Source organism: Stylophora pistillata, chromosome 13, assembly GCF_964205215.1.
Source record: "Stylophora pistillata chromosome 13, jaStyPist1.2, whole genome shotgun sequence".
NCBI classification, from domain to species: Eukaryota; Metazoa; Cnidaria; class Anthozoa; order Scleractinia; family Pocilloporidae; genus Stylophora; species Stylophora pistillata.
In genome coordinates, this window is record NC_142531.1 from 4,285,522 (window position 1) to 4,311,592 (window position 26,071).

A 26,071-nucleotide genomic window follows, 5' to 3' on the forward strand; every position below is an offset into this window, starting at 1 on the left:
AATTAGAATTGCATGAGTTGCCTACGTATGTTAAATCGACTAGAACTTACTGTGATCATACTGTCGCGAACTAGAGCCAAAAAGATCTCCATTGTTTGGAAATTTAATTAAAAACTTCAACAAAAGCAGCTCAACCTCGCTAAATTCCTTTCTTTGCGAGCACCAAATATAGCAGAGGATCAGTTGTTCGGTGTAATTTAATCGCGTTCGAATACTATTAAAATCGATGGACAGCCTGAGGAAGTATTTAGTTCAACCTGCCTCGTCTCGGCGTGTCATTGTTTGGGTTATTCACTGATTCAAAAAAGGAAACTGTTTCTCGCTCCGAAGATGACAACCACTTTCGTCTTCTCCAGGGGTTCACGCACTTTTATTCCGGTTCAAGGCAATGGTTGTCAGTCGTTTATTGGAGATACACTTTTACAAAGGTATGTGTTGTAAGGTGCCAAACATTTTATAGTGTGTAAACGTTTTCTTTCGAGGCTTTCTAGCAAATCGATCTCGCCAGTCTCAAATATATCAAACTATGAAACGTAGACCACTGGTAATGAACCTTACGTCGGCCGATTTTATTACTTTCGTGGCAAGGGTTTATTAGCCGCTAAAGTGATTTACAGCGACTTGAACGAGCGTGAAGTCACGCGAAGGAAGATCTGATTTCTGTCGCGCGCGCGCGCGTGACTCGTTCTCGCGAAGCACCTATTACGCAGGTTTCAGAGTTAAGAGGTACGTGTAAATCTTCATTGAATGGGTTACTTGAGCTCTTAGTATATTAAATTTGAAACTTTCAGGGGTCTCCACGCGCTTAGCTTATGCTAGTGTAAATAAAGCAATGTTCTGTCGGAGTCGCTCACCCTTGGAAAGGATGTGACATTTCGCTCGCGCGCGTCGATATAAACGTGTTGCGCTGTGTTAAACCTGCTCTGGCTGCCTTCCACAGTGGACCACAGTGCAACTACACAGTGGTTTTGAATGATACAATTCAGTACCCCTTCGACCAGTATTTCTATGCGTATATTTTGTAATCGTTTTTCCACACAATCGGAACGCTGAGCAACTAAGGAAATTATTATTGCATATAATAGGATCTCGTGTGTCTATACGTGACCCTATAAGGAACGAAAAGGATAACTTCCGTAGCCGATGATAATAATTCATGTACTCGAAACTGAAAACATTCTTAACAAGGAAGTGGAAATCTTTCTTCATCATTTTTATACAACGAAATATTTCTACTTCTTTATACCATTTATTGGACAGTTTTTATTCACAGTAAAGACTCCGGTTTTTCGATAAAGACGATTCAACCGATTGTTTTCTTTATTGTTGGAGTGAAATCCCCTGGTGGAAAGCGAAGCACTGTGTTACTAAGGATACAAAACAACACACGCTATACGTGTTGTTTTGAAGAAATAGATAAACGCCAACACGCCCTTGAAAATCCACCTGTTACTCTATTGGCCTGCTAATTGCAGTTTTGAACAGGCTTTCGTCATGATCAAATTTAATTTCACAAAGAAACAAGCATAAATATTTTGTCGATCGTAATTCATTACCTACGAGTTTAGTCTCCAGAGAAACGCCTTCGATTCCAATAGGATTTTGTACAGGGTACTTTGACAGAAGGATTATTTGTCATGGATCAGGAGTATAATGTGGGAATGATGTTCAGGTCAGTTTAAACTCGAAAGCCTGGGTTCTTACAGCATAAGTCGTAAACTGGGCCATTAATCGCTAAGAAGTGTGTTATTAGTGTTAATATTACGGAGCGTAAGAAAAATCGGAAAAGGTAACGCCTCTTTTTCTCGCACCTTCGTTGCTAGACCATTAACTCTTCACTCGTAACCAAGGTGACTTCGAAGTTCGAGAATTGAGCACGATTTTTTTCTTAATTTACGTCACGCTATAGTTTGTTTGAGAGAGGAGCGGTGGTCTTATGGCTGCAGCGTGGCGTGCTGTAGTACTGCGGTTCAAAAGGTGCGACTTGGATCCCTGGCTTGGTTATACCGTGATCTTTTCTCTCCCGGCAAGAGCGTAAAATGGTACCAGAAAACTGTCAGGGACCCTGAGGAAATGCTGAAGGGAACGGAAAGGGGGGGAGGTGGGGGAAGACTGTGATGGACAGGCGTACCACCCTGGGAGAGCAGTAATCAAATCACTTCGTGCTGCAAAACCCCAATAAGTTTTCGCAGGTATGCAAATCAGCTTCGTGAGCAGACTTCACCAGAGTTATTATATACATTTTTTCGATCCAAGCTCGCGTAAATGGTGACGGAATTTTTTGGTAAACTGCCCTCTTTGGTGTTTCTTTTTTAGGAGACGTGCGTCAATCTAATGGCTAATTCCTAGATACTGTAATATCGAATTTCTGTTTTATTTCTGTGACAGCCATTTGGACAAAATTAATCTGATTTTTCACTACTGATCCTTGCGGAAATGAGACCTTAACTCGAAGGAAATGATGCGTACGATGTTAAAAATGATGTTTTTACCGGATGAAAATGCCTCTTCGATAACTTCGATTACAAGGGAAGATATTTCCTCGTTAGAGATGCTGATAAACAGTGTAAAAACATTACTTTTCAAGACAAAAAATCGATCGATGAGATTGATTGGTCGGCAGACTAATTGGTAATCTATATGCGCATAAGTTATGCCAGTTGCAAAAATATTGATAGTGCTCTCAACGTAAGAGTGACAAATCATGACTTCCTATACGATAATCTGATTACCAAAGCTTATTATGAATAAATCGTGACATTGCAAACTGTTATCGTTCTTCGTGTAACTTTTGCACTGTAGCGCTGTGAATATTTTTGTACAGATTTCTAATGACAGATATTTTAACATTTCAAGTAGTATTTTCCTTGAGGCACTGGCATAATTTATGAGTCATTCAAACTTGGATCTGTTCAGCCCAATGGGACTTAGATTTCAAAATATTATTCAAAGCGATTAAACGAGCTCTGTCCAGAGGCATACGTACGATGTGACGTTACAGCGAACGAAGAGACATCTGAATATGTCTTCTGGTAATCGAGGCGTTCTCCAAGTGTTTCGCCGGGCTGCAAGGAAAGCTAAGAATTTCCGACTCTTCACCAAAAGGTAGGCGTCATTGTAACATAGGAGTTTACACATTGAGTACTTATAGTTAGGTTTGGGGTTAGTTTGTCGACACAAAGAGCTCTGCAAGCCTGAATTTCTTAATTCTCTAAGTGACAAAAATATTGCGGAATAAAGTTTGAAAAATCCTTCAGAAACACGCATTAGTCGCGAACATAAGCTTACACGTAAACACGCGATTAAGGTTTCGATCTTACGGTAGAAGTTGACTGAATTCATCGATCGTGCTCCACAGGGACAATGAGTCCCTCTGAATTTTATGAAGCAAAGTTGGAAATTAGTTATGGCTCAAAAAGTCCTCGAAACATTACGTTCCGAAGGACGTTTTATTTTGCAAAACAGAAATATTTATCCTTTTAAAAAACGAAACTCATTTCCTCAGAGCTGACTTGTTGGGAAGCCTTTCTCGTTGTGTTGATCACAACTCGTCTCCCTTGTTTCACTTTGTTTATATCTGGTGTGGATTTAGAATCGAAAGCTAGGATTAACCACTGATTTAGCATAACAGTCGTAACAACAGATCGATGAACGTGGCATTACAATGTTAACGATTTGTATTTTTAGTCCGGATTCTTGTAGCGATATTTTGGTTTAGGTCTGAGATCGCTTACAGTTCGCAAAATGAAGGGTCAAAACTGTTCAATTGAGGATCTTCAAGGTCATTAAGTGTGTTGTCACACGACAATAACAGGGCTGTTGCCCATTGTTCACATGCAAAGCACGCATGGAAATTGAACCGATTAAGAGTTCGATCTTACCGTTCCGTGGGATCGAAGCTTCTATCATGTTCTTTACGCGTTCAGTCACGCGCGTCTCAAGTGACTCCCCCTCCCGGAAATCGACGAGATTTTTAAAATTTCGCGTAGCTAAATAATCAGGGAGTATTAAGTCAACCTGTAAATATTTTTCAAGTTATTTTACTTATGTTCGCTTCGATATTACATATTGAATCAATGTGATTTTTGTGCTGAATTAGAATATTTTCCGGTTGCTCGAGGAGCGAGGCCACCGAAGACGTCAATACACCCATAGCTACACACGTATTGTTTACATTTGTCAGTTAATGTTTTTTTCGATTTTCAATAACAGTTTACATTACTGACAATAGAATTGCTTCCTGATGTAATTATTAGTTTTCCGGTCGCTAGTATTCAGCCAAAGCTACCCATCATGCACCAACGAGCAGTGGAAGAACCCATGCACTGTAGTAGCACCGCGATGAAAATTTTCACGCAATAAATTAGAAAAATGTCATCTCGACACCGTTACAGGTGCACAGCACACGCTTGCATCATCGCGATTAAAAGTAACAAATACATTCTGACACCGTCCACTCAAAAGTGACAAAGAAATTTCAAGACTGATCTCATAGAAAGGCGGTTTTCCCTATGAGTTAACGTTTTAACCACGCTTTACGTGACCTTGGCGGAAAGCGACCGGACACAACTGCTCTGGTCAACAAATATAACCGTAAATGGTGTTTCTTTTCTTATATTGAGCTTTGATAAATACGGAAGGGGTGGGTTTAGATTGAAGGAATCCAAACAATTTCAATTTACCGGTATCTTCAAAAAGTGAATACTGTAACTGTCGGTTTTTTTCATAAATTAAGATGGCTGGTTTACCGGCCGAGTTATAGGATAACTAAAAAATTACAAGTTTCTAGAAGGAAGTTGTTGAGAGGAATAATAACATCCGAGATATTCTTGAGCTTTTGTGGAAAGGAATAAATTGAAAATTCATAGATTTGTATACTCTTTAGTTTGATTTCATGACCTTTCCGCGAACAACGAATATTTTTGTCGTCAATGTTCTTGAGGGGTTTTTTTTTCGTAGTTTTTCTTCACTTTTTTGCAGAGGTAAAAATCAGTGCGCTGCTTTGTATATCTGTCGATTCGAGCCTATTCATTTTTAGTTTTTATCATAATTTTTTTTGTGATAATGTGAAATAATAATCATGCAAAAATATTGGAGTTTGACCTGACATACCGGTTCCCGAGGAGATGAAAGGGGCATCAGTGATTGTTGTGTCCAAGTAATCAGCAGTTTCCTACCCTGCTTAGAGTTTTACTCAACAAACTCATAAGGAAACCGCTGGTTAATTGAACACGACCAAAAATATTGCCTTTTCTATGCCTTCCTATTTTTCTACCGCGCTTGTTTCACCATTTGTAGAGTGAACTGGAGTCTTCAAGTCATCTGAAGCACCGTTTCCGGTATTTGTCACGTCCAAAATTTCGTGACGTACCGGAGATGTAGATAGCTAAGAAAAATATGACGATCTTAGAGTTATGCAGAACTCTAAACGTGAAAAGACAGGCATGAAATAAGATCTGGACCGTTTTTAACGGTTTTGTATTCACTTCAAGTGCTCTTGCATCCTTGAAATCTAACACCCTTGAGCATTGTGTAATCTAACACTAAGTCACGCAGACGACTTCCGATGGTAGACTCAGTCAACTACATCCTTCGCCGGTACAGAGTCGTCATTCTATCGCCGGCGATTCAGACGCGCAAGTGGAGGGGGGACGTATCATGCGAGTCTTAGCTTCTCCATCGGAGACCTTCTTCGATTTGAAACGGTGGTAAGGGAGTATGAATTACTCTGAAATATGACTGAATACAGCCTTTTTTAACGCGAATGCCTTGCGAGACTGAGGCTTGTCAACATTACTCATGCGCAATCGTAACCTAAAATTTATTTTCTTTCGACTTGACGGGAATGACTCGTGCGAAATCTTGTCGCAAAATTAATCATTGATGTCGAAGGTTGCAGATGTTATAGTTTACGATTTGATATACTCGACGCATTATGTCCTTGGTGACCGTGTTGAGGTCTCCGTCAACTTCGGACAGCACGAGTTTGGCCACGGAAGAATCGGTAATTTAAAGTTGACGTGCGCCTTCATGATCACTGTTTTTTCAACTTTTGCGATTGTGTTTGATCGTCGTGTCGATGTTTTAATTTGATTGATACACTCTTAGGATATTGACGAAGATCAAGAGGATAGCTCACTGAGTAGGTCTAGAGCGTAAGTTTTTTGCCTTGGTTTTAATCTGTGAATCACTGTGTGCCGTCAAAACAGTCAAATGCATTTCTTTTCATATTTATTATCAGTCAAGGTGTTAGGTTGCATGTGTATCACATGGGTCAGCTCACAACAAGGAAATAACACATTTCTACCTCTAGGCTACGAAATCACTTTACTTAACAAATTAAAGCAAGGAATTTTTATTTTTTTGTGCAGTTGGGTGTAATTTAATCGAGAGATCAGGTAAAAGGTTTCGAACTTGAATTTCGCTCGTGATCCTACGCGATCGACCTTGCTTCAGTAAATGCCGCTTGATAATTGACTAAAAACTTGACATTTCAGACAAATTCGAACAATAGTTTTCTTAGACATGCCTTTCGAACTTATTTATTGTAGCAAAGAAGTGGTTTGAACCTACGTTTGTTTACGCTGGTTAAATCACTGCTTAAGATTTGAGCATAGAAAAGTCAATTAAGTTATGGTAAGAATTCGCAGATGTTCTTGCATTAACGGACCGCAAAAGTATCGAGAGATCTGTTGTCAGATAAAGTTCTTTGTGCCTTGGTACGGAGCCAAAATAGTGGCAGTTGCCAAAAATAGCAAATTATTTGGGTACCGGTATATAGATTTTAGCAAAATTGATATTTCTTATACATTTCAGCATGTTGATACCAAAAATAATTTATTTAAGCTTGTTGGGTCGTGATACCCCGAAAAATATCTGAATTTGTTGGCTGCAGCAGTTAGTTATAATAGTTTTTTTCCTTTGGCAATCACAATAATTATGCATGGTTCTCAACCCTGAAATTATTTCAGACCTGTTTCCTACCCTCAAGGAATGTAAGTGACTAGTAAACCACAAGGGAAATTGTGTCATTTTGAAGAAACACTGAAGCCTTTTAGGCTTTCATGGACAGCTTTTCAGTTACTTGATAAATGTTCGAGGGAAAAACAGTAGTTCTTTAGATAACAAACTGTTATGAAATATGGCCTTATTTACATTGTTTTCATCAGAACAGTATAGGAACCATTGTAAAGTTGAGAAACGTCTATACAACACTACAACAAGCTATCATAGTGGAAGAACCAATATTACATTAAGCACCTCTATGTCAAAATTGTCTTCTGTGTGCAGTTAAAACTCTACTTTGTGTAGGGCATACAAAAGAAATCATGTGTATTGTATGTCAAGATTAAATCAGTTAGCAATTAACACCCTCCTTTGATTTTAATCCCTTCTATGATAAGTGCCAAAACCTGTTCTAAATGCTTTTAATTACAAAGAATTTTCTTTAGCTGTTCTCAAATTGGTAATACTTATTTAGATGCATTTCTTTACAGGAGGGTTTCTATTAGTGCGATCACTGTCTGTAAATGTTAAGTTCAGATATTCTTTTATAACTTGCCACTTTCCAACTGTTAATTTGTTTTCTGTAAAGAAGTAGCACAGTAGTGTATTAACATTCTATGAGCAAAAGCTTTTCTTTTGGAGAAACACTTCTTTGACTGCATAATGCCAACTTTGACTTAGGTACTTGTCAAAGTTCTCATGATGTTTCCTTGATATTGTCTATGACTGTAGTGTTGACTTTGGACCCATGTGTGAGGGCCAATGGATTTAATTATCATCTTTTAAGAATAACAGATATTCATGGTTACTGTAGCATTGATAATCCGTGTGCTATGAGACATTCAAAATTCCTCTGCTCTCATGGTCAGAAATATCAATAGTTTACAGATTAGAAAATAGTTTATTTTACTCTAATCTGTACTTGAGACTTGACTAAACAGTTTGAAACAACAAATGTTAGTGCATAATAATAAATGTCAATTGTAAATTTTTATACTTAAATTAACTTATGTGGGTATGCTACAGATATTGTTCATGCAGGCTGACGATGTCTGTTTGTTTGTACTGATGCATAGCAGGGATATCTTTTGTTAAAAAACAAAAAAAAAATTCATGGTTGAAAATGTCATCTAATATTGGCTCCTGTAAAAATTGTGTGTTCATTGAGAATTTAAGCACTTGGAAAAGTCTGGGGAGCTGTCAATAATCTGGAGTTTTTCCAGACAGAGCCTTGAACAACTCTTCCACATCTTTTGAGCTTTCAAAACTCACTTGCTGCTCAACATCTTGATGAATGCAGACTGACACTTAATTGGGAATTGAATTCGGTGTTATGAATTGAGTTGATAATTAACAATTATTCCACGAGCGCGTGTTGGATATGAGATGATAGATAACCAACAAGGTGCGTAGCGCCAAGTTGGCTATAATCATCTGATATCCAACAAACGCGAGTGGAATAATTGTTTTATTAAAAACGTTAAATTAAATTATTGAATTTTATTAAAATTTTAGCTCTCTTTTAATTTTAAGCTGACACATACGCTTACCATATTTGTAGATTATGGTATATTGGCTGATATACCATAATGGCTAAGCCAATAAAAAGTCTTGAATTGCATTATCCAATGATCTAGTTTTTAATCATGTAAATTAGCCACCATGTAGAGTTTTTAAAGCTGACAGTAAGAGGGAATAGTTCTTCACCAAGGCACTCACTCTGATGAAGGGCTAACGCTTGAAACATCAGCACTGAAACTCACAAAGGTGGCCAGTTAAGTTAATAAATCCAGTTGATGAAACCAAAGTATCTTGTAATACCGCATCCCTCCCCTCCCTTGCACTTATACAGTAGCATGGTTTTTTTTTTTGTTTTTTTTTTAGAAACTTACCCCCTCTGCTCATTGTCAATTGACCTTGTTAATTAGCATCTAAAGTTGTTCACCTTTGAATTTTGATTTCAGGTCAAGTTTTGAAGGGTTCTTTGCATCTAAGGGAGCTGCATATGCCTTACCTGATGGAGACTTTGCTCGCCGTGCCACAAAACATGGAGGTGAGTGCACGTGTGTCCTTCCTTAAAATTCCTAGATATTAAGCTAATCACTACTTGGAAGTGATCAGAATGAGATCCTCCTTAAAATTCTAAACATTTTCCATTTTAGTTGCGTCTAGGTTCATGCATATGTTGTTTATCTCACTATGTAAACTTATCAAACTAGCCAGATTTGAATATTTACCCCAAGTCAATAATATTCCCAATTTCTGATGTGTTTATGTGTTGATTTGTTGGTAACTTATTTATTTCTAACATGACCACACTGGCACTGATCTAATTAAAATGTATTTTGATTTTAGGAGAGATGCAATTGCATTTGCAAGCCATGGTCAACTTACTGCGGGATGAAGATGTGCTCAGACTTGTAAGATGTCTACAGTTTTATATTTAATTACCTTACTCTGCCTAAGCTTTTAACCACATTATTCTGATGGACTCAAAGTTAATACTAACATAGATTGAGCAACCAAGATAGAATTATTTGTCCTTACAATATCAATACAGTATCAAGCAGGTAAGTGAAGAGAGTAAAGAAAAATATCAATTTTGGAGCTGATCCAATACCAAATTCTTCAACGTCTTAAAAATTGTGTGGCAGACATTAAAAAAAATAAGTGAGGAGTAAAAGGTTTAGTAATATATCTGTTGTGGTTCAATTTTATCCTTGGTTTAAATTTTATTTTCCATTGTTTCAACCCTATTATCATACATGGCCATAACCAAAAACAGTGGAAAATAAAATTTAAACCAATGATAAAATTGAACCACAACATCCAAGGGAATTAGTAATAATTGTCAGACCTCACAAAAAGTAAGATTGCATGGGTTAAATACTATGTATGCAGATACAAATTCAACTTTAGCAATGACACTTACACAAGAAGTTGTAAGCTATGTTTTGTGTACAACAAAAAGATCTTCCATTGTAGTCACAGTTGATTTTAATACTTCTTCCTAAAATTTTTTTCATTTCAATGACCAGGTTATTAAACTGGAATGCCAGTATCCAAACAGAATTCGCTATTTAACAATTGTGTCAGCTTTTGGTCCAGATGAAGAAGAGCAGAGTATAATCATGGGAGTGGACTGGACTGACAAGTAAGTATGGGTAACAAATAGCGCATGTGCAAGTCTCACCAAATTCCTGATGAGCCATTATGGTGTATATCTATAATTAGTGTATGCACAGCTTTCTTTACATAATGTTTCTGACATGTGCAGTTTCACTTCAGCTGCAAAGTTTCTATCCAGTTAAGCAGCAGGTTTTCAAACCTTACTTGTTAAGTTTGGAAAGCACTCAAGAAGCTAGAATTGCTCTCAGCTGTGCCTCCAGTAACATTTATGCTTGTTATGCTCTGCAAACTTTCCACATGCATCCATAATTTGATACATATGTATGCATACTTAGCATGAACCAATTCTCAATTTGACCTAATAATAATAATAATAAAATCTTTATTACCGTGTCAATGTATTTAGCTCATAGAGCTAATTGGGGACACCTACTTTTACTAAATTAATAAAAAAAAACTATGTACAGTATCATAATAAGTAACAATACAGCCGATAAACTATGCATTAAAATTTTAAAATATTTAGAAATATCAACAGTGTTCAGATAACATAAAAAATGAAACGAGAACTATGCATAGAGATCCAGGGGTAGATAACTGACCCCCTCTCCCCTTTGAAGAAATAGCTATGAGAACAAACTGTGCTACTATCAAGAGTTTTTGGTTCAGCTTTGTTACTGAGCAAATGATGTATTACCAAACAGGAGCAATCATGTCCAGCTAGCATTTGAAAAACTTCAATAACTGCTCCTTTGATTAATTGCCATAGTTCAGTTATCCCTGCCCTGATTGAAAGTATGCTCAATCTACTTTGGTCATATAGGTAAATAAACAATGTCTGTTTCATTTTTTTTTTTTTTCTAAGGGCCACAATTGGTTTGGTTGTTCCTCTCTACAGAGATACAGTCATTAAGTTAGATGGTGATGGGTAAGTAAAAGGACTTGCACTTGGCACCCCCATGCCCTTACACATCATCTTTGACTGAGAAACCAGAGAGTTAAATTCTTCTGTTCTCATACCAAAACTCTGAACATGGGGCAGTATGGTGTGCTTTTGTATTTACATTTGCCATAGGAGAACATTTGTGTGTACAATGTACAAAACTGTACATGTTTTAAAATATTGGTAAACAGGCACATGTAACTGTAAGACTAAATTCAGATACTTTTGGTTTCAATTTGTTAGTGGTTTCAAGATGACATCAGCAGAGAAGACATTCATTTTCAAGCCCATTTCTGTGCAAACCATGTGGTAAGTTTGTAAACCTGTCATGTTGTTAGTAGTGATGTCATCTATGCAGCTACCCTCCATTAGATCATAAGTAAGAACCAATCAAAATGTGTGTCTAATTCAGCTGATCATATAATAGTATGGGGAACACATTTCTCTTCACTCAGAGCAACTTAGCTTGTAGCTACAGTGTACTTATGCACCAATCAATTCAAAGCTTCACCATCCTCCCACCCCCCCCCCCCCATTCCTAAGCAATCTACTGGTATTGGATAGTCACTTCTGCTCAGGGGTGGGTAGTTTGAACCTTGCCTGGCTGGGGTGGGGTCTTTCTTGGAGAATACCTGTGTTACATATGTGAATATAGAGGAGGTTAAGGTACATAGTTCAGGTTTGCATGCATTTGGCTCAGAAGAAAAGGTTCACAGGATCTAGGTTTTAAAGCTTGGTTAATGTATTGAAAGTCACAAATGCTAATTTTGTCTTTTACAACAAAAATGGGTAGGGCATTTGAACACAATTTTTGCCCAAGGGGGTGGGAATTTGAATAAACCAATCTTCATAAGTTCAAATTTCCAGGGTTTGTCCCCAGGGGTGGGGGGGAATTAATTGCCCCACTGTATACTTAAACTCCTTTGCTTCCTTTTCTGCACTTTTGGAATGTTTTAGACCAGTTTTCAGTGAATGTTGTTTTCTTAAAATTTTCAGGACAGCCCTGCAGTGGATCCACAAGTGCAGTGAAAATGCTAGGAAGCACAATTACTATTACACAAACTGCACATCTCATGCCTGGGTTGATTATTACTACAGAAAGATATCATCAGACAGAGTGTGTATGAATGAATGGTGAGTTAGATATAAGGCTGAGTTAAGCTTTTGGATCAGTCTCAGTATCTGAGCAAATTGATTACCTGTCACTGTCACCTGCCTCTAAGCAACAGACTTGTAGTTAAGTTCCTTCTCCCTTAACCCTAACTTGTTATCAGTTGACTATTGTGGGGAGGGGTAGGTATCTGACTATTGACTGGTAGGGGAGGGGTAGATATGCAGTTACTCAGATACTGACCTTAATCCTAGCTTTTCAATTACAACATGAAGTCTGCACAATGGTCCCTTTTTTTTAATGAGGCTTTAACTCTTTCACCTACAAGAATGACAGGTAGTCAATTTGTTCCTTAAGTATCACTATTGAGTTAAACATTAAGGTCATGATTCTAAGAGAAATAATTGCCAACTAAAGAAGCCCTTGATTGTTAAACAAATTCTCCTTGTCAGTTACCCAGGAAATGTATTAAGATCACCAAAGAGTGTACTGATACTGATATTAGGGTGTAACACCTGAATAGCCATTTGTTAGTTTAGTTAGTGAGTGTGATGTTGTTGCTGACGGCAATTTTGCATGAATTTTACATGTACCAGTAATTCTAGTTCTTATTGGCTGGGGAATATTTTTCTTTTCTCTTTGGCTTTTTAGGCTTTGCAACACTGAATCAAAACCCTCTTTTTATTGTTTCTCAAATTTCTTGTAATCAATTTGCTTCAGTAGTGTTCTGTCAGCATAACAGGAAAGTCTGCAGAAATGTTTGTTTTTCTTTTCTGGCATGACACACTTTTCCATGTCCTGTCTCATTCATACCACAAAATCCCTCTCTATCTCAAGAGAAAAACTGCTTACAAGCAGTTTATTTTCCAAAAAAAAAAAAAGTTGATTTATTCCTTACATATTCATTACAATTTTGTGTTGTAGGCAGCAAATGGATGAACTTGAATCAAAGCGTCCAGAGTCACCAATTGGCACAGCGTATGTACAATAATTCAATTTATAACATAACCAAAGTAAAGCGCGCACTCTGACTGGTCAATTTAGCGTCCCCCATTTGCCCGTGGGTGTACGCTGCTGACGTGAGCAAATGTAAAGACTATTTTTCCGCGCGCGCTTGTATTTTCTGGTCACATAAGATTTATTAAATAAAAGGGAACTTTTTAGCTATAATGTATCAATGTTATGTTATAAAACAAATGGTAAACACCACAGCGTACACTATTGAGTTATGGATGCACGTGGGAGGTTTGCTAAGCACTCAAGAAGCTAGAGTCGCTCTCGGCTATCGCCTCGAGCAACTCTTACGCTTCTTTCGTGCTTAGCAACCTCCCACGTGCATCCATAACTCAATAGTGTATGCTGTGGTGTTTACCATTTGTCAAATGTTTTTAAGCATGTTGTGCCATCATAAATGCATATTTTGAATAGTCAAATTGTATTGTTTTAAAATTGCAGCACCGAAAAAGAACTTGTCAAGAAACTTATTCGCCATAAGCTGAAGGAGGTTGGTACTGTCTTGGACAGGGTATTTCAGGTGGCTGAACACAGTTTTTGATACCTTTGTTTCTTTCACCATTTTCTCTAAAACCCTTGATTGCTCGGTCACCAAAACTGGCAGCAAGCAAGTTAACAACACAAACTTTATTTTTGTGATAGTTAAGCTGACGTATGTGCCATTGCCATGGCGACATGAATAGATATAAACAGGCAATTAAAATCGGTTTTGTTTATTTGTAGAAAATCTAGTCATTAGATTTTCTTTATAACTTGCATGCAACAAGCTTGTAACGATACTCACAAGTTAATGCCATTTTGCTAACAATTTAAGAGAGAGATCTTCAATTATCCCTTGTTGAAGGTTCACTCGATTTTCTAGAATTTCCTTTGTTTAAAATCAATTTTTTTTCAATACTCCAGTTACTTATTTCCTAAAGTATTTTCGTGCCAAATTTCATGAAATTCTAATGAGTGGTTCTCAAGAAATAAGCATATTTCCGAGAAAGCAATTTTCCATTCAGTCGCAATTTTTTTACTTACTACGCATGCGCTGCATTTAATAACTGGGTTCTTTCAGTAACAACAAAATAGCTGAGAATTGCTGGGTTCTTTGCACCGTTAACTTTTCTAACATATCTTTGAATTAAATGATTAAAGCCCTCAATACACTGTGCCAACTATAGAGAAAAATAGCACAGATAGTGCGTGTGTATGTGTTGAGTAAATAAAACAACCGCTCTATTGACGGCATGTTTGTTTTTTACAATACTTGTGCACGTGCTGAATTGCATCAGCAAAAGCACGTGCGAAAACTGTGTCCAGCCACCTTAAACATGTGTTTTGTTTGTTTTACAATTTACCTTTTTCTGTTCAAATACTGGTCTTCAATTTTCTCACTGAATATCCTGTTTGACTTTAAAGGTTATGATGAGAGTTGACCTCGAGGAAGTTACTTGTAGACAGGTACAATTTAATTACTGCAGAGGGAATCAACAGCTCTGATTTCTGAAAAAAAAATTTTCATAAGTGCCTTCCTCCCCTTCTGCCTGTTTTATAGATGAGTGATCACATATGTCCACTTAATTACAATTCCTCTTCTGAAGAGTTTTGTTTGCATATTTTTCCATACCTTTTTTCCAATTTTCAAACACCTCATTAGTAAGATATCTTGAGTACCAATTGTGCCACTATAGTTGTTAAAACATAATGAGGGCTTTGTTTTTCCAGTGTAGATGTTACATTACAAAAAGTTTCATTTCCAGCTACCACTTGTGACCAAGCACCTTTTCTTGATCAAGCACACCCTTTCAGTAAACACTGTCTTTCCTGCCATAAAATTGAATCAGTCACCCTAACCCAAATTAGAGGCCTTTTGGTGTTAAATATTTCATTTAACACCTTTCACGATTTTGAAAAAAGTTGATGAACTTGTAGGTGACAGTGTTTATGATGTGACTATTAATCTTATCAAACCTTTGACCTCCAAGAGTGATTACCTGTAACCAGTGCTTTCAATAAGATTTTAAATAGGTGGCTACCTCGGTACAGCACCCGCCGAAGAGCGACTTGAGCGTGGCGACCGCGACTTGAGCACAGTGAAATAAGCCGGGCAACTCACAACAGAATACCCACAGGAGCTCCGGTGGGTGCTGGGTCTTATTGAAAGCACTGGTACCACTATATTTCTCCTTGCAATATCTCCCCTGAATCACACATTAAAGTCACAAGAATAACAGAAAATGATCATGAACTAAAGAAGCCCTTGATTGTTAATCAAATTCTCCTTGTCAGGACCTTAGGAAATTTATAGAGAACAGTATGGAGAATATGCATACTGATGTTAGGGTTAAGTAATATGCACATTTTTAACAACATAGCCTCTGTCACTATTAACTATACTTCTGTTTATGTTATTTACATTTATGTATCTGGATATTTATGTATCTGCAACCTTTCAAAGTAAGGTGATATTTGTCTTCATTCTTTTTCTCAATCTTTCCAGATAAGAAACATGCTTGAAGAGGATACACAAATGGAACTCAAGGAGTACAGATCTTTTATTGATGAAGAAATGTTAACCATTTTAGGACAGATGGACTCTGCATCCAAAATATTTGATCATGTGTACCTTGTGAGTAAACAACAGTTCCTTATTTCTTCCGGGGATTGATGAAAGTGAAGATCTTTGCCATCGTAATATGTTTCTTTTTGTTTAGGGCTCTGAGTGGAATGCTTCAAACTTGGAAGAACTTAAAGAAAATGGGTAAGTTATGTGAAGGGGGTGCATTGTTTTAAACTGCCAGGCAATGGACTATAATGTCTTACACCAACTCAATTGTGTATTCTTACTCAAATTTTCTAAAATATGAATTGCTTAACTGGTTGGCATATGGAAACCTCTTTGCAATCTTAGCAGTGCTCAACTAATCCAAAATCTAATTGTGACAATGCACAAGGAGGCTGTTAATGCCAAGTGCAATCCTAGTGGAACAATTTGTGAAAAGATCATGAGACTGGAGACTAAGCCATAAAATATTCTGCCACCTCAGCAATCTTTTCTGTTTCAAAAGGGAGGGTTGTGCCTTTCTTAGTTTTTTTTTTGTTTTTTTTTGTGGGGGAAGGGGCTAGTATCCCCCACCCTGCTCCATTGAATCTCCCAACTGATATCCACACAAAGTTCTTTACCTATAATCTTAATTTTTCTGTGACATGGAGACAAACCCCCGGCTGAGCTGATATTTCTCTTGATACACTTCCCATGTTCATTTGAATTAGTATTTAAATTGAGAGGGTTATGGTCAGTATTTTATAGATGCAATTTAGCACATTGTATGTACTTGTGAATGAATACAGCTGTAAAGAACACTACAACTTTTTACAAGTGACCGTGTTTGCTTGTGTGAGAAATGAGAGGCGCCAAGGACAATGCATCCATCGTGATAGTTTTGTTTCTAACGCATTGAAAATATGTTGTAAAGTTGTGTTGTTGTTTTTTTTTTTTTTTCCTTTCGATTCTGCAGAATCGGATACATCTTAAATATCACAAGGGAAATTGATAACTTTTTTCCTGGGACATTCAATTACCATAACATCAGGTATGCGTTACCTCCCGGTTAGCTCAATGGATAGAGCGCTGGACTGTTGTGCCAGAGGTCGAGGGTTCGAGCCCCGGCCGGACCAAAACTCAAGGTCTTAAAATAATTGAGAAGAATATGCTACCTTTCTATAACATCAAGAAATGGTTAGATATCCTAGTCTTCTCGGATAGGGACGAATAAATGGAGGTCCCGTCTCCTACAGGGTTAGGGGTAGGAGACGTTAATTTCCCACGCACGAGATTACTGTTTGATGGATGTCCTCCCCTGGGGTGGGATGGGTGGGTTAGAATTGATTGTAAAGCGCTGTTGATCTGTCATTGTAAATAGCGCTCTATAAGTGATAAATTGTAATTGTTGTAATTGTAATTGTTTTGGTCTGTCAATACACAGAACGCACTCTTACCCAGTACAGTATGTTGTGCTGTTATCCTGCAACTCTGTGAGAATAACAGTTATTCTAGCAGTTGCAGAAACGTTAATGAGAAGTTGATAAGAATCTTTTGAAAAACTTTGCACTGAGATCATGGAAAATGAGTAGAACCTCTATAGATAAATGAATAGATAAAAAATTAGCAAGAATTGTCTTCACATTACCAGGTTTATACTGAGAAAAACACTTACAATTTTTAGTGAACTTACTTCAGCGGTGAAAATTAAATAAGGAGTGAGGTGAAAGACACTCCTATCCGTCCGTTTTTTTTCTGGTTATTGATTTATTTTTGTTTCTCTTTCTTATTTTTCTGCCCTTTTTTTCTTTATTTCAGAGTTTACGATTTGGACGACACTGAATTACTTCATCATTGGGATTACACCTACAAGTTTATACAGAGAGCCAAGTGAGTTATGATTCTAGTGTCCGTTTACAACTGACCCCAGCAGCGAGATCTTAACCCTTACACTCCTCGGAGTTACCAAGACAGAATTTCTCTTTAAAATGTCAATACAACATCAAGCAGATAACTGATGAGAAACAAGAAAGATACCAAGTTAGGTATTATTAGGTGATCCAATCCTGAATTCTCCAAACTAGCATCTTAAGAATTGTATGGTGGACAATAAGGAGAATTACTAATGAGATTCGCGAGTGAAGGGTTTATTTAGCGATTAAAGGACTGATTCCGCATCTCACTTGATCAGTCAGCGAACTGAGCATATGCAACCAATGTCAAGTAAACGTTCACAGGATTCTTGGTTCAGCCTGCGATCAAAACAGGACATTAAGCATGGGAAAGCGTGTTACTGCGATTAATTCATACATCAAGGGAGGGAAAACGTGTACTCAGCGTCAGAGAGTCGCAATGCCTAAAGTTAAAACATGTGGACTATGATGTTTGCACTAGGCGTTAGAAGACATGTCGTTTTTTTCGAGGTGCGTCAAACACCAGCTGTGGTCAAACGCAGAAATGTGCTCCTAACTCGTAACCTTGACTTTCTTTTCTTTTTTCGTGCTTGGTTTTCAGAAATGCGGGTTCGAAAGTTCTTGTGCATTGCAGAATGGGAATCAGCAGATCAGCGTCAACAGTAAGCTTTATTTTTTGTGAATGTGTTGTATCAAATGCTGATTCAAGTCCGAGTTTTGTCTCTTTGTATTCAAGGGAATGCTTGAAATTTAAACCAGAAAGACCCAGTGCATGTTTGATATTCCCTTTATTTTCTTTTCCGTCGAAGCTTCGGCGTTGCTGCTTACCTGCTTACTTTAATTATGACTGACAGGTTGACTGAGTGATTGACTGACAGACTCACTGATCTACTGACTGGCTGGTTGAGAGAGTGACAAACAACCTGACTTACAAACTGACTGACAGACTAAGTAACCGACTGACTGACCGACCAACCTAATGACGGACGGGCTGACTGTCTGACCGACTGAATGAATGACTGACTGACCGACTTACTGACTGAGCAACCAACTGAATGACTGATTGGCATAGACCGACTGACTGACTAAGTGACCGATTGACTGACCGACCAACTTATTGACGAACGGGCTGACTGTCTGACCGACCGACAGACCGAATGACCGAATGAATGACTGACTGACCAACCAACTGAATGACTGAGCAACCAACTGAATGACTGATTGGCATAGACTGACTGACTGACTGACTGAGTGACGGACTTACTGACTGATTGATTGACTGCCTTACCGACTGACTTGATTGAATGACTGATTGACAGACAGACAGACAGGCAGAGCAAGCGCTAACTGCCACTTATTTATTCATCAACCGACCAAACGTTTGACCGAGCACACCGACGATCAAAGCTGCGAGAGACTGAGTGTCACAACCGGCTGACCAGCCAACGTAAAATTGATTTAGCTGTTTGCATTTTTGTTTCTCAGGTTATCGCTTATGGCATGAAAGAATATGGTTGGTCTTTAGGAGACACTATGAAGTACGTCAAAGCGCGAAGAAATGTTGTTCAGCCGAATGCAGGATTTTGGAAGCAGCTTATCACTTATGAAGGCATTTTGAATTCGAGGTAAATCTCCCCTTGCAAAGTATACAGGGTAATTAAAATTATTTTTGCTTTGTTAGATTTTTTTTTTTAATTTATTTTGCTCTTTCTGTAACAGTGCTAATAAGCTAACTCTTTCACCGCAATATTCTCTCTCCTTCCCCTATCCATGTAATATTTTAATGTGAGTTCTGAGAATTCAGTCTTTAATCAAACGATCTCCCTCTCTTAATGTTTTTAAGTATTATTGCCCTTTTGCTGCTTGGAGAAAGAAAGGTGCCTGAATTTTAATATGCCCTTCAATCATAGTTCCAGGTGATGTGGCAGATTTGGTGACATGATATCACGACTGTAGATACATATTTTTTACGGGTGAAACATTTTTTTCTCCCTCAGCAAACACCGCTTCAACAAAATTTTCAGACATGGGTCATTCTCATCAGATGCAGAGGAGTTGTCTAAGAGTGCGGCAGGAGCTGTACAGAAACGGAAAAAGGAGGAACAATCACAAGCTACAGTTCAACAAGAAGTTGCGGTCACTGCGAACAATTTTTCAAAGGAAACTGAAAGCGATTCAAACTTAAAAGAGGGAGTGTTACCTTTCGATAGCGAGGGAACATCTAGCGTTGCTGAGGATACTACGGTGAATGCTGATAATGTTTTTACGTCCGAAGGCGCTACGCAGGAGGGCAGCGAAGTGGACTGTGTACCCGCGCCTAGTTCACCAACCGCCATGGGCTCAAATTTGATGGTCGAATCCAGGGAAGAAGAATGCGTGGGGACAAATTCTGTGCGAGGAAGCTTGGAAGTTTCGGAAATTGTTCAGAAGAGTTCGTTACAGAGAGTAAGTTCAGTACCTTCTTTGTCAAATGATGACCACAAGGGAAAGGAGTTGGACAGCGAGTCCACAGGAAAATTTCGTAGATCGTGCTCCTTACGAGAGCGCGGCCCTAGAAAATTACAACTTTTTCAGGATAGCGCGAAAGCTATGTCCGCCAGCGACGAGAATCTCAAGGGATTCGAGCGTAAAAAGAGGGAAATTCTCGACTTAGAGGAAATTAAGAATAAGGAATGTACTGAAGGTCTTAGTTCTGTGGTCACCAAACCGCAGGGAAGCTTGCTAAGGGATTTAGATGGTGTACTTGAAAGCGGTTTTGTGAAACGCCATTCGAGAAAATTTGAAGGAGGCGTCCATTTTGTTCCATCTGTGACGCTGTCTGATGATGTGGACCCTAAGGCAGAAGAAGAATCTACTTTTGAACTTTCGAAGACAGATGAAGATGGTGATGAAATTACAGAAGATACAGAGGAGCAAACTTTCCAAAGCGAAGAACCTGAACCAGGTGTAGTTAGAAAACATAAGGAAGGTTATGAGTTGAAATATCGAGAGAGTTTAAAGAGACGAGCGTTACTGCAGCGTGGCGTGAGTGAAGAAGCAAAAACTGTTAAACATGAAGGAAACGAAACGGAAGGAGAACCGGTTGGGGACAATGATTCGCCTTCGTTGCAAGCTCAAGAAGGGGAGGAGTGCGGTCGCATCCAAGGTGTTCTCGTAGAGGCACTTGTTCAGAAGGTGAACGAGGATATGAAAAAGACCGTGTCTGCTCGGAAAATCTCAGCTTCAAAGAAAGAACAAGAGCTAAGAGTATTTGTTCAGCAAGCTGGAGAACAAATGAAAGAGGCTCTGGATAGTGTTGACGATGAGCCTTCGAAGGCTAGTTCCAACAACTCTCTGTTCGATGATAATCGATGTGAGGAAATCAGTGATACGTGTATCGTTAAGAGTAACTCTTTGAAAGACAAACAGGAAGTGCTAAGTAAAAGCACATCTGCCGAGCCCAGGCAACCTGTCGCGTTCAAGAATGACTCGAAGAGCTCTACTGTAACTGAAACTTCAGAGGTATTAGACAGTGGCACGGATGGGGGAGAAGATGTCGAAAATGTCTTGCAGAGAGGTCTTGTGAAACGACACACACTGTTGATTGAGGGGAAACTGCAGCAACCCGAGCACGATTCAGAGAAGGAACGTGAATCTCAAGAGGAAAAAGAAAGCGCAGGTTCAAACGACAGAGAAATAGTAAAAGAGTTGGTAAAAAGTGAAGTCTGTGATGCATCACAGGAAGAAGTGAACTCTGGGTGCACATTGATCCCGAGCATTGAGTCAACAGATCAGATAATCCCAGTAAAAACAGAAATACCAGAATCGTCAAAGGAGAGGGAAGATACAGGGAGTGACCAGGATGCAACAGACATACCCGCAAGGGGTTTGGTGAAACGTCATACGCTGTTGATTGAAGGAAAGCTTCAGCCATTGGATCAAGAACTGGGACAAGATGGCGTGAAAGAACTTGGAGGAAAAGACAGTGAAATCTTAAAAGACCAGGAAGCGTCGCAATGGGAAGGAGACGTGGACAAAGATCGAGATCAGCTTGACCTGAACGTTGCACCGGATGCAAATATTAGTGTGGAACCAATAGCTGAAGGAGGAAAATTATCCGATATGTCCGACGCTGCAGAAGACAAAGGGAGTGAACAGGACACGGAGGACATTCCCAAGAGAGGTTTAGTTAAGCGCCATACACTTTTAATTGAGGGAAAGATACAGCCTCTTGATCAACAGTTGGACAAAGACATCGAGAAAGAAGTGAAAGATGGTGTGGTTGCTCTTGAGAATGAATCAATTAAGAATGAAGATCACTTGCGGTATCAAATCGAGCGGCCTGGCGGTACCTCGGGCGATCAGTTGGACGAAGTTGACCAGGACAACAAGACAGCGGCTGGGTTGGTAAAGCGACAAAAACAGCGCATCGAAGAAAAACTCCTTCCAGCAGAAGAACACAGAGAAGATCGAGAGCAGGAGTTGTCGGGCAACGAGACTGTAACTGTTGAAGCTGATGATGATGGAGAAGTCTGCCAAGGAAGTGATGAGAAGGTTGAGGACGATAGTCATGAAGATCAATTACAAGAAAAAGAGCTAAACGAATTGGGCGTGGATACTTCAAGTGTTGTGAAAGTTAAGCAACAGACTCAGCATCTAGAAGGTATCATTCGTGTTGCACACGATGGGGACAAGGTTAAACGGCAATCCTCTAAGGAAGAGGATCCGAAGTGTAGCGAGCAATCGCCGAAAGTCGTAATAGTCCCTCGTTCGAGTTCAGACGAAACAACGGAAGATGGCGCGGTGGATACAGGTAATGAAGAGAGAATGGAAGTCCTGAGTGACAGGGCTGTGAACAAGGCTCTGAACAAAGCTCAGGAGAAATTGGATTTTGAAAAGGTAAACCTTGAACCGGAGAAAGAGCAGCCTGTTGACTGGGAATATGCAAACGTTCGCCAAAGAACGCAAATCTTCGAAACTATCATGGGACGGTCTGATAAAGACATTCAAAAAGACGATGGAGAGAGTGAAAATCAGACTAACTCGCTCCGTCGGCACGAATCGATGTCTAAGGTGTTTCGTGCATCTGAGAAGCCAGCTATGCGTCGCCGCTCAGTGTCGGACGTAACCAAGCCTGTTTCGTCAGGTTCCGACCGTAAAGTCGGTTATACTATTCAGTTCAAGCAAAAAGTTGCGGAATCTTCGGGTTCGTCTTCTCTTCCTCGCGACTGGAGTCCCTTTGACAACAAGCATAAACGTGAAGATAAAGGACTGTGCCCGAAAGTAGTGTTTTCTTCTGAAATAATTCATCAGGGTGAACTCAAAGAGAAATCCAACGTAGAACTTATTGACAACCAGGACAGAGAAAATCAGGCTTGTCAGAGCATAAAGGAGACAGTTCAAGTTTTAGATTCAAAGAATAAAAAAATTATTACTTCAAATTAGATGCAAGCCCTTGTGCGTTTAAGTTCTCAAAGGATCGTTCTTGAATTTGCTGTTTTCAAGAAAGTTATTTTTTACTTCGATTTGAAATTTAAATTATGCAGAGAGAAATACATTTACGAAGAAAATCATTGACTATACATAGTCTTTTGCGACCAAGAAACTTTATTTTACCACCGAATTTAAAGCAGTTTTTACTCTTCAAGCATTTTGCAAAATTTGGTGGAACAAACCTTTTTATCGAGGGGACTCATTGACGGTTTGTCAAATGAAAATTTCAAGCTATTTTACAGTGGAGAAAGCTCGTCAATTTTTGTAAGATTTGAAATTGGGAATAATTCCTCATTAGAGAGGATTAAATCTTAGCTGACTTCAAATTAGATACCGATTTTTCGCTCTTGATCCATTTTCAATTTTCAGTGATGTGTCCACAATGCCGTGACCTAGAACCGCATGATATTGTTTGTTTGTTCTTGAAATTTGACTTAAAGCGGTTTTCGATTGAACGTCCTCACATCAAGGTCTTAACTCAGGAATAAACCAGCCAGCGGTCAGTTTTAACCAACGAAAGCGCGTTGCAAGACGCAGGCGGGGAAAAAAGACAGAGATGTTATTTAGTCTAATCGGTAGATCAAGAAAGCCAGTCACCGAACGAAGTTAATTGAAGTCATTATTGATGTTTGGGACACAGTCGAGAATCGCTTTTATTAACATAGCTATATGGCAACTTTTGTGTACTACACGAGAATGATTTCTGATACCGTTCTATTTTATGCCGACTTGAAATGCAGGTGGAGCAGGTTTATTTGCGTTTCTTTGAAGTAAGGTTGGAATCTGGTCATGCACTTCAAGGAAAGAATTACTAAATTATAAATTTTGTTGAGTCAAGTCACCAGTTAAAGTTAATTTTTTACGTGCTCAGTTAGAAAGGCCTGATGTTTATATTAAGAGAATGTTACAAATAGAATCACAGAAAATATTTAATTATGGCGTCGATTTTGAATAAAAGAAATATTTATTGTGGCACTGTCTAATTTATTAAGTGATCTCTTGGGCTTTTCATGCTTCTCCGTAAGTAAGTAGCTTGCGAATTTGCGTCCATTGGGGTATCGGGTGGATAGCCTGTAAACGAGTTCTTTTGGGGTAAAATAGGAAAAACGCTAAACAAAGGATCCCACAGGGATCAACGAACGCTTTTCATTCCACTAATTTATTCATGTTTTTCTCGTTGCCATGCTCCCACCAATAACGTAGCTCCATTTTCTGCCTTTAAAAGCACACACAACCCACAATTCCTCTATTCGCTCCGACGAAGGGCTAACGCTCGAAACGTCAGCTTTTGTAATCATTACGGTGGCTAATTTACCATTTCAACTTTGTTGATATATCCAAATTATTTCGTTACTCCCACCGACGCAGCCCCAAACAGTTTCTTTCGAAACTATCAGCCTTTAAACAAAGGAACAGACTGATTAACGTCTGAAGGGGATGATTACGAAAGAATAAAAAGCTGCTTATCAAAGCTCGTTTTCTTTCTGCACTGTTTATGTTTTTCATGGAAACAGAAAATGTTTTGAACATCACTACTAATAGGTCAGAGGGTCGTTTGTTTGAATTTCCCTAAACCTTTTTACAGGTTTAAGTTATAGATGTGGATTTTGCTGACGGTATTGAATACCTCTGGTTACTATAACGACAGTCGTAGAAGAAAACGTGACGAATTTGAGTTTTGCGATAGAATTCCTCCTGAAGTGATGGAGCAAACTTGATGGAAATTAAAACCAGCCGTCGCCGGTGGGCGACCACGTCAAGAAGTTGTCCAAAATCGGACTTCAGTGTCCAAAATCTTAAATCTGACACCGGAATCCAACATCCAAAAACGGCCACTACTGTCCAAAATTCAAAATCGGCCACCTGACTGTGCAAATATCCAAAATCGGCCCAACTAAGTGTCCAAAAATCCAAAATCGGCCACCTGACTGTGCAAATATCCAAAATCGGCCCAACTAAGTGTCCAAAAATCCAAAATCGGCCACCTGACTGTGCAAATATCCAAAATCGGCCCAACTAAGTGTCCAAAAATCCAAAATCGGCCACCTGACTGTGCAAATATCCAAAATCGGCCCAACTAAGTGTCCAAAAATCCAAAATCGACCACTAGTGTCCAAAATCTAACACCGGCCACTATTGTCCAAAATCTGAAATCGGACAATAGTGTCCAAAATCTGAAATCGGACAATAGTGTCCAAAATCTGAAATCGGACAATAGTGTCCAAAATCTGAAATCGGACAATAGTGTCCAAAATCTGAAATCGGACAATAGTGTCCAAAATCTGAAATCGGACAATAGTGTCCGAAATCTAAACACTTTTGGTTCAAAAACTTTCAGACAAATTCTCAAAGTTTTGATTTTCCATCACCCTAGTAGCGCGCACTGTGATGTTCTTTAGGGCTTTACACGTCATGTGAATAGGCAAGCTCCTTCTTTCTTCCCTTTTTTATATCTGACTCACTGAGAGGGAGAGAAGATCGAGTGAGTAGAGGAAGCGAGTTTTCTTAGCTTAAGTATTTTATTGTAGTTAGTTAAAAATACTCTGAAACACTTCAGCAATGATTTGCATTTCAAAGGAAGAACGCGACGATTCCCGCTGAAACTAAAATGATATTCATATGAATAGTTTACAGAAAATTAGCATTGAATTATTCATATGTTATTGACAAACGAGCATGGCGAACGAGTCCAAGAAGTTAACGTAAGGCTTTGTGGTTATGCTTCGCCAAAGACAGCTCCCAAGTTAGCGTTGTCGACCTTGGAAGGGGAGATGGTGTTTGATAAAAGATTTGCACAAGAAAAAGGGGACGTATGGTTTAAAAGAAGGCAGTACGTCTTGGAACAATAACCACTAACACGTGGACCTGGGAAAATCTAAGATTTTTTTCAGTTGGATACAATTGAGGCTTGAACGGGTAACTAATCAAACTGTATCTACTACTGTTTTCTTTGATGC

At 38.8% G+C, this 26,071-nt stretch overlaps 1 protein-coding gene across 5 annotated transcripts; it reads left to right on the forward strand.

The window, feature by feature from the left end:
- Nucleotides 1-262: 262 nt before the first annotated feature.
- On the forward strand, nt 263-24,086 carry LOC111322664 (uncharacterized). Of its 5 annotated transcripts, XM_088742608.1 has the most exons (18): nt 5,824-6,004; nt 6,109-6,155; nt 8,970-9,058; nt 9,361-9,425; nt 10,044-10,159; nt 11,000-11,062; nt 11,321-11,386; nt 12,074-12,211; nt 13,113-13,166; nt 13,644-13,692; nt 14,607-14,648; nt 15,688-15,816; nt 15,902-15,948; nt 16,706-16,780; nt 17,548-17,619; nt 18,244-18,304; nt 19,128-19,267; nt 19,640-24,086. In XM_088742608.1, exons 1-18 carry the CDS (start codon nt 5,936-5,938, stop codon nt 23,064-23,066), a joined length of 4,749 nt encoding a protein of 1,582 aa, XP_088598734.1. In that variant the 5' UTR covers nt 5,824-5,935; the 3' UTR covers nt 23,067-24,086. The 5 variants fall into 5 exon arrangements, with proteins under 5 accessions (XP_088598735.1, XP_088598736.1, XP_088598737.1 ...); XM_088742609.1 differs by lacking the exons at nt 5,824-6,004; nt 6,109-6,155 and adding an exon at nt 263-428; XM_088742610.1 differs by lacking the exons at nt 5,824-6,004; nt 6,109-6,155 and adding an exon at nt 2,767-3,105.
- The last annotated feature ends 1,985 nt before the right edge of the window (nt 24,087-26,071 follow it).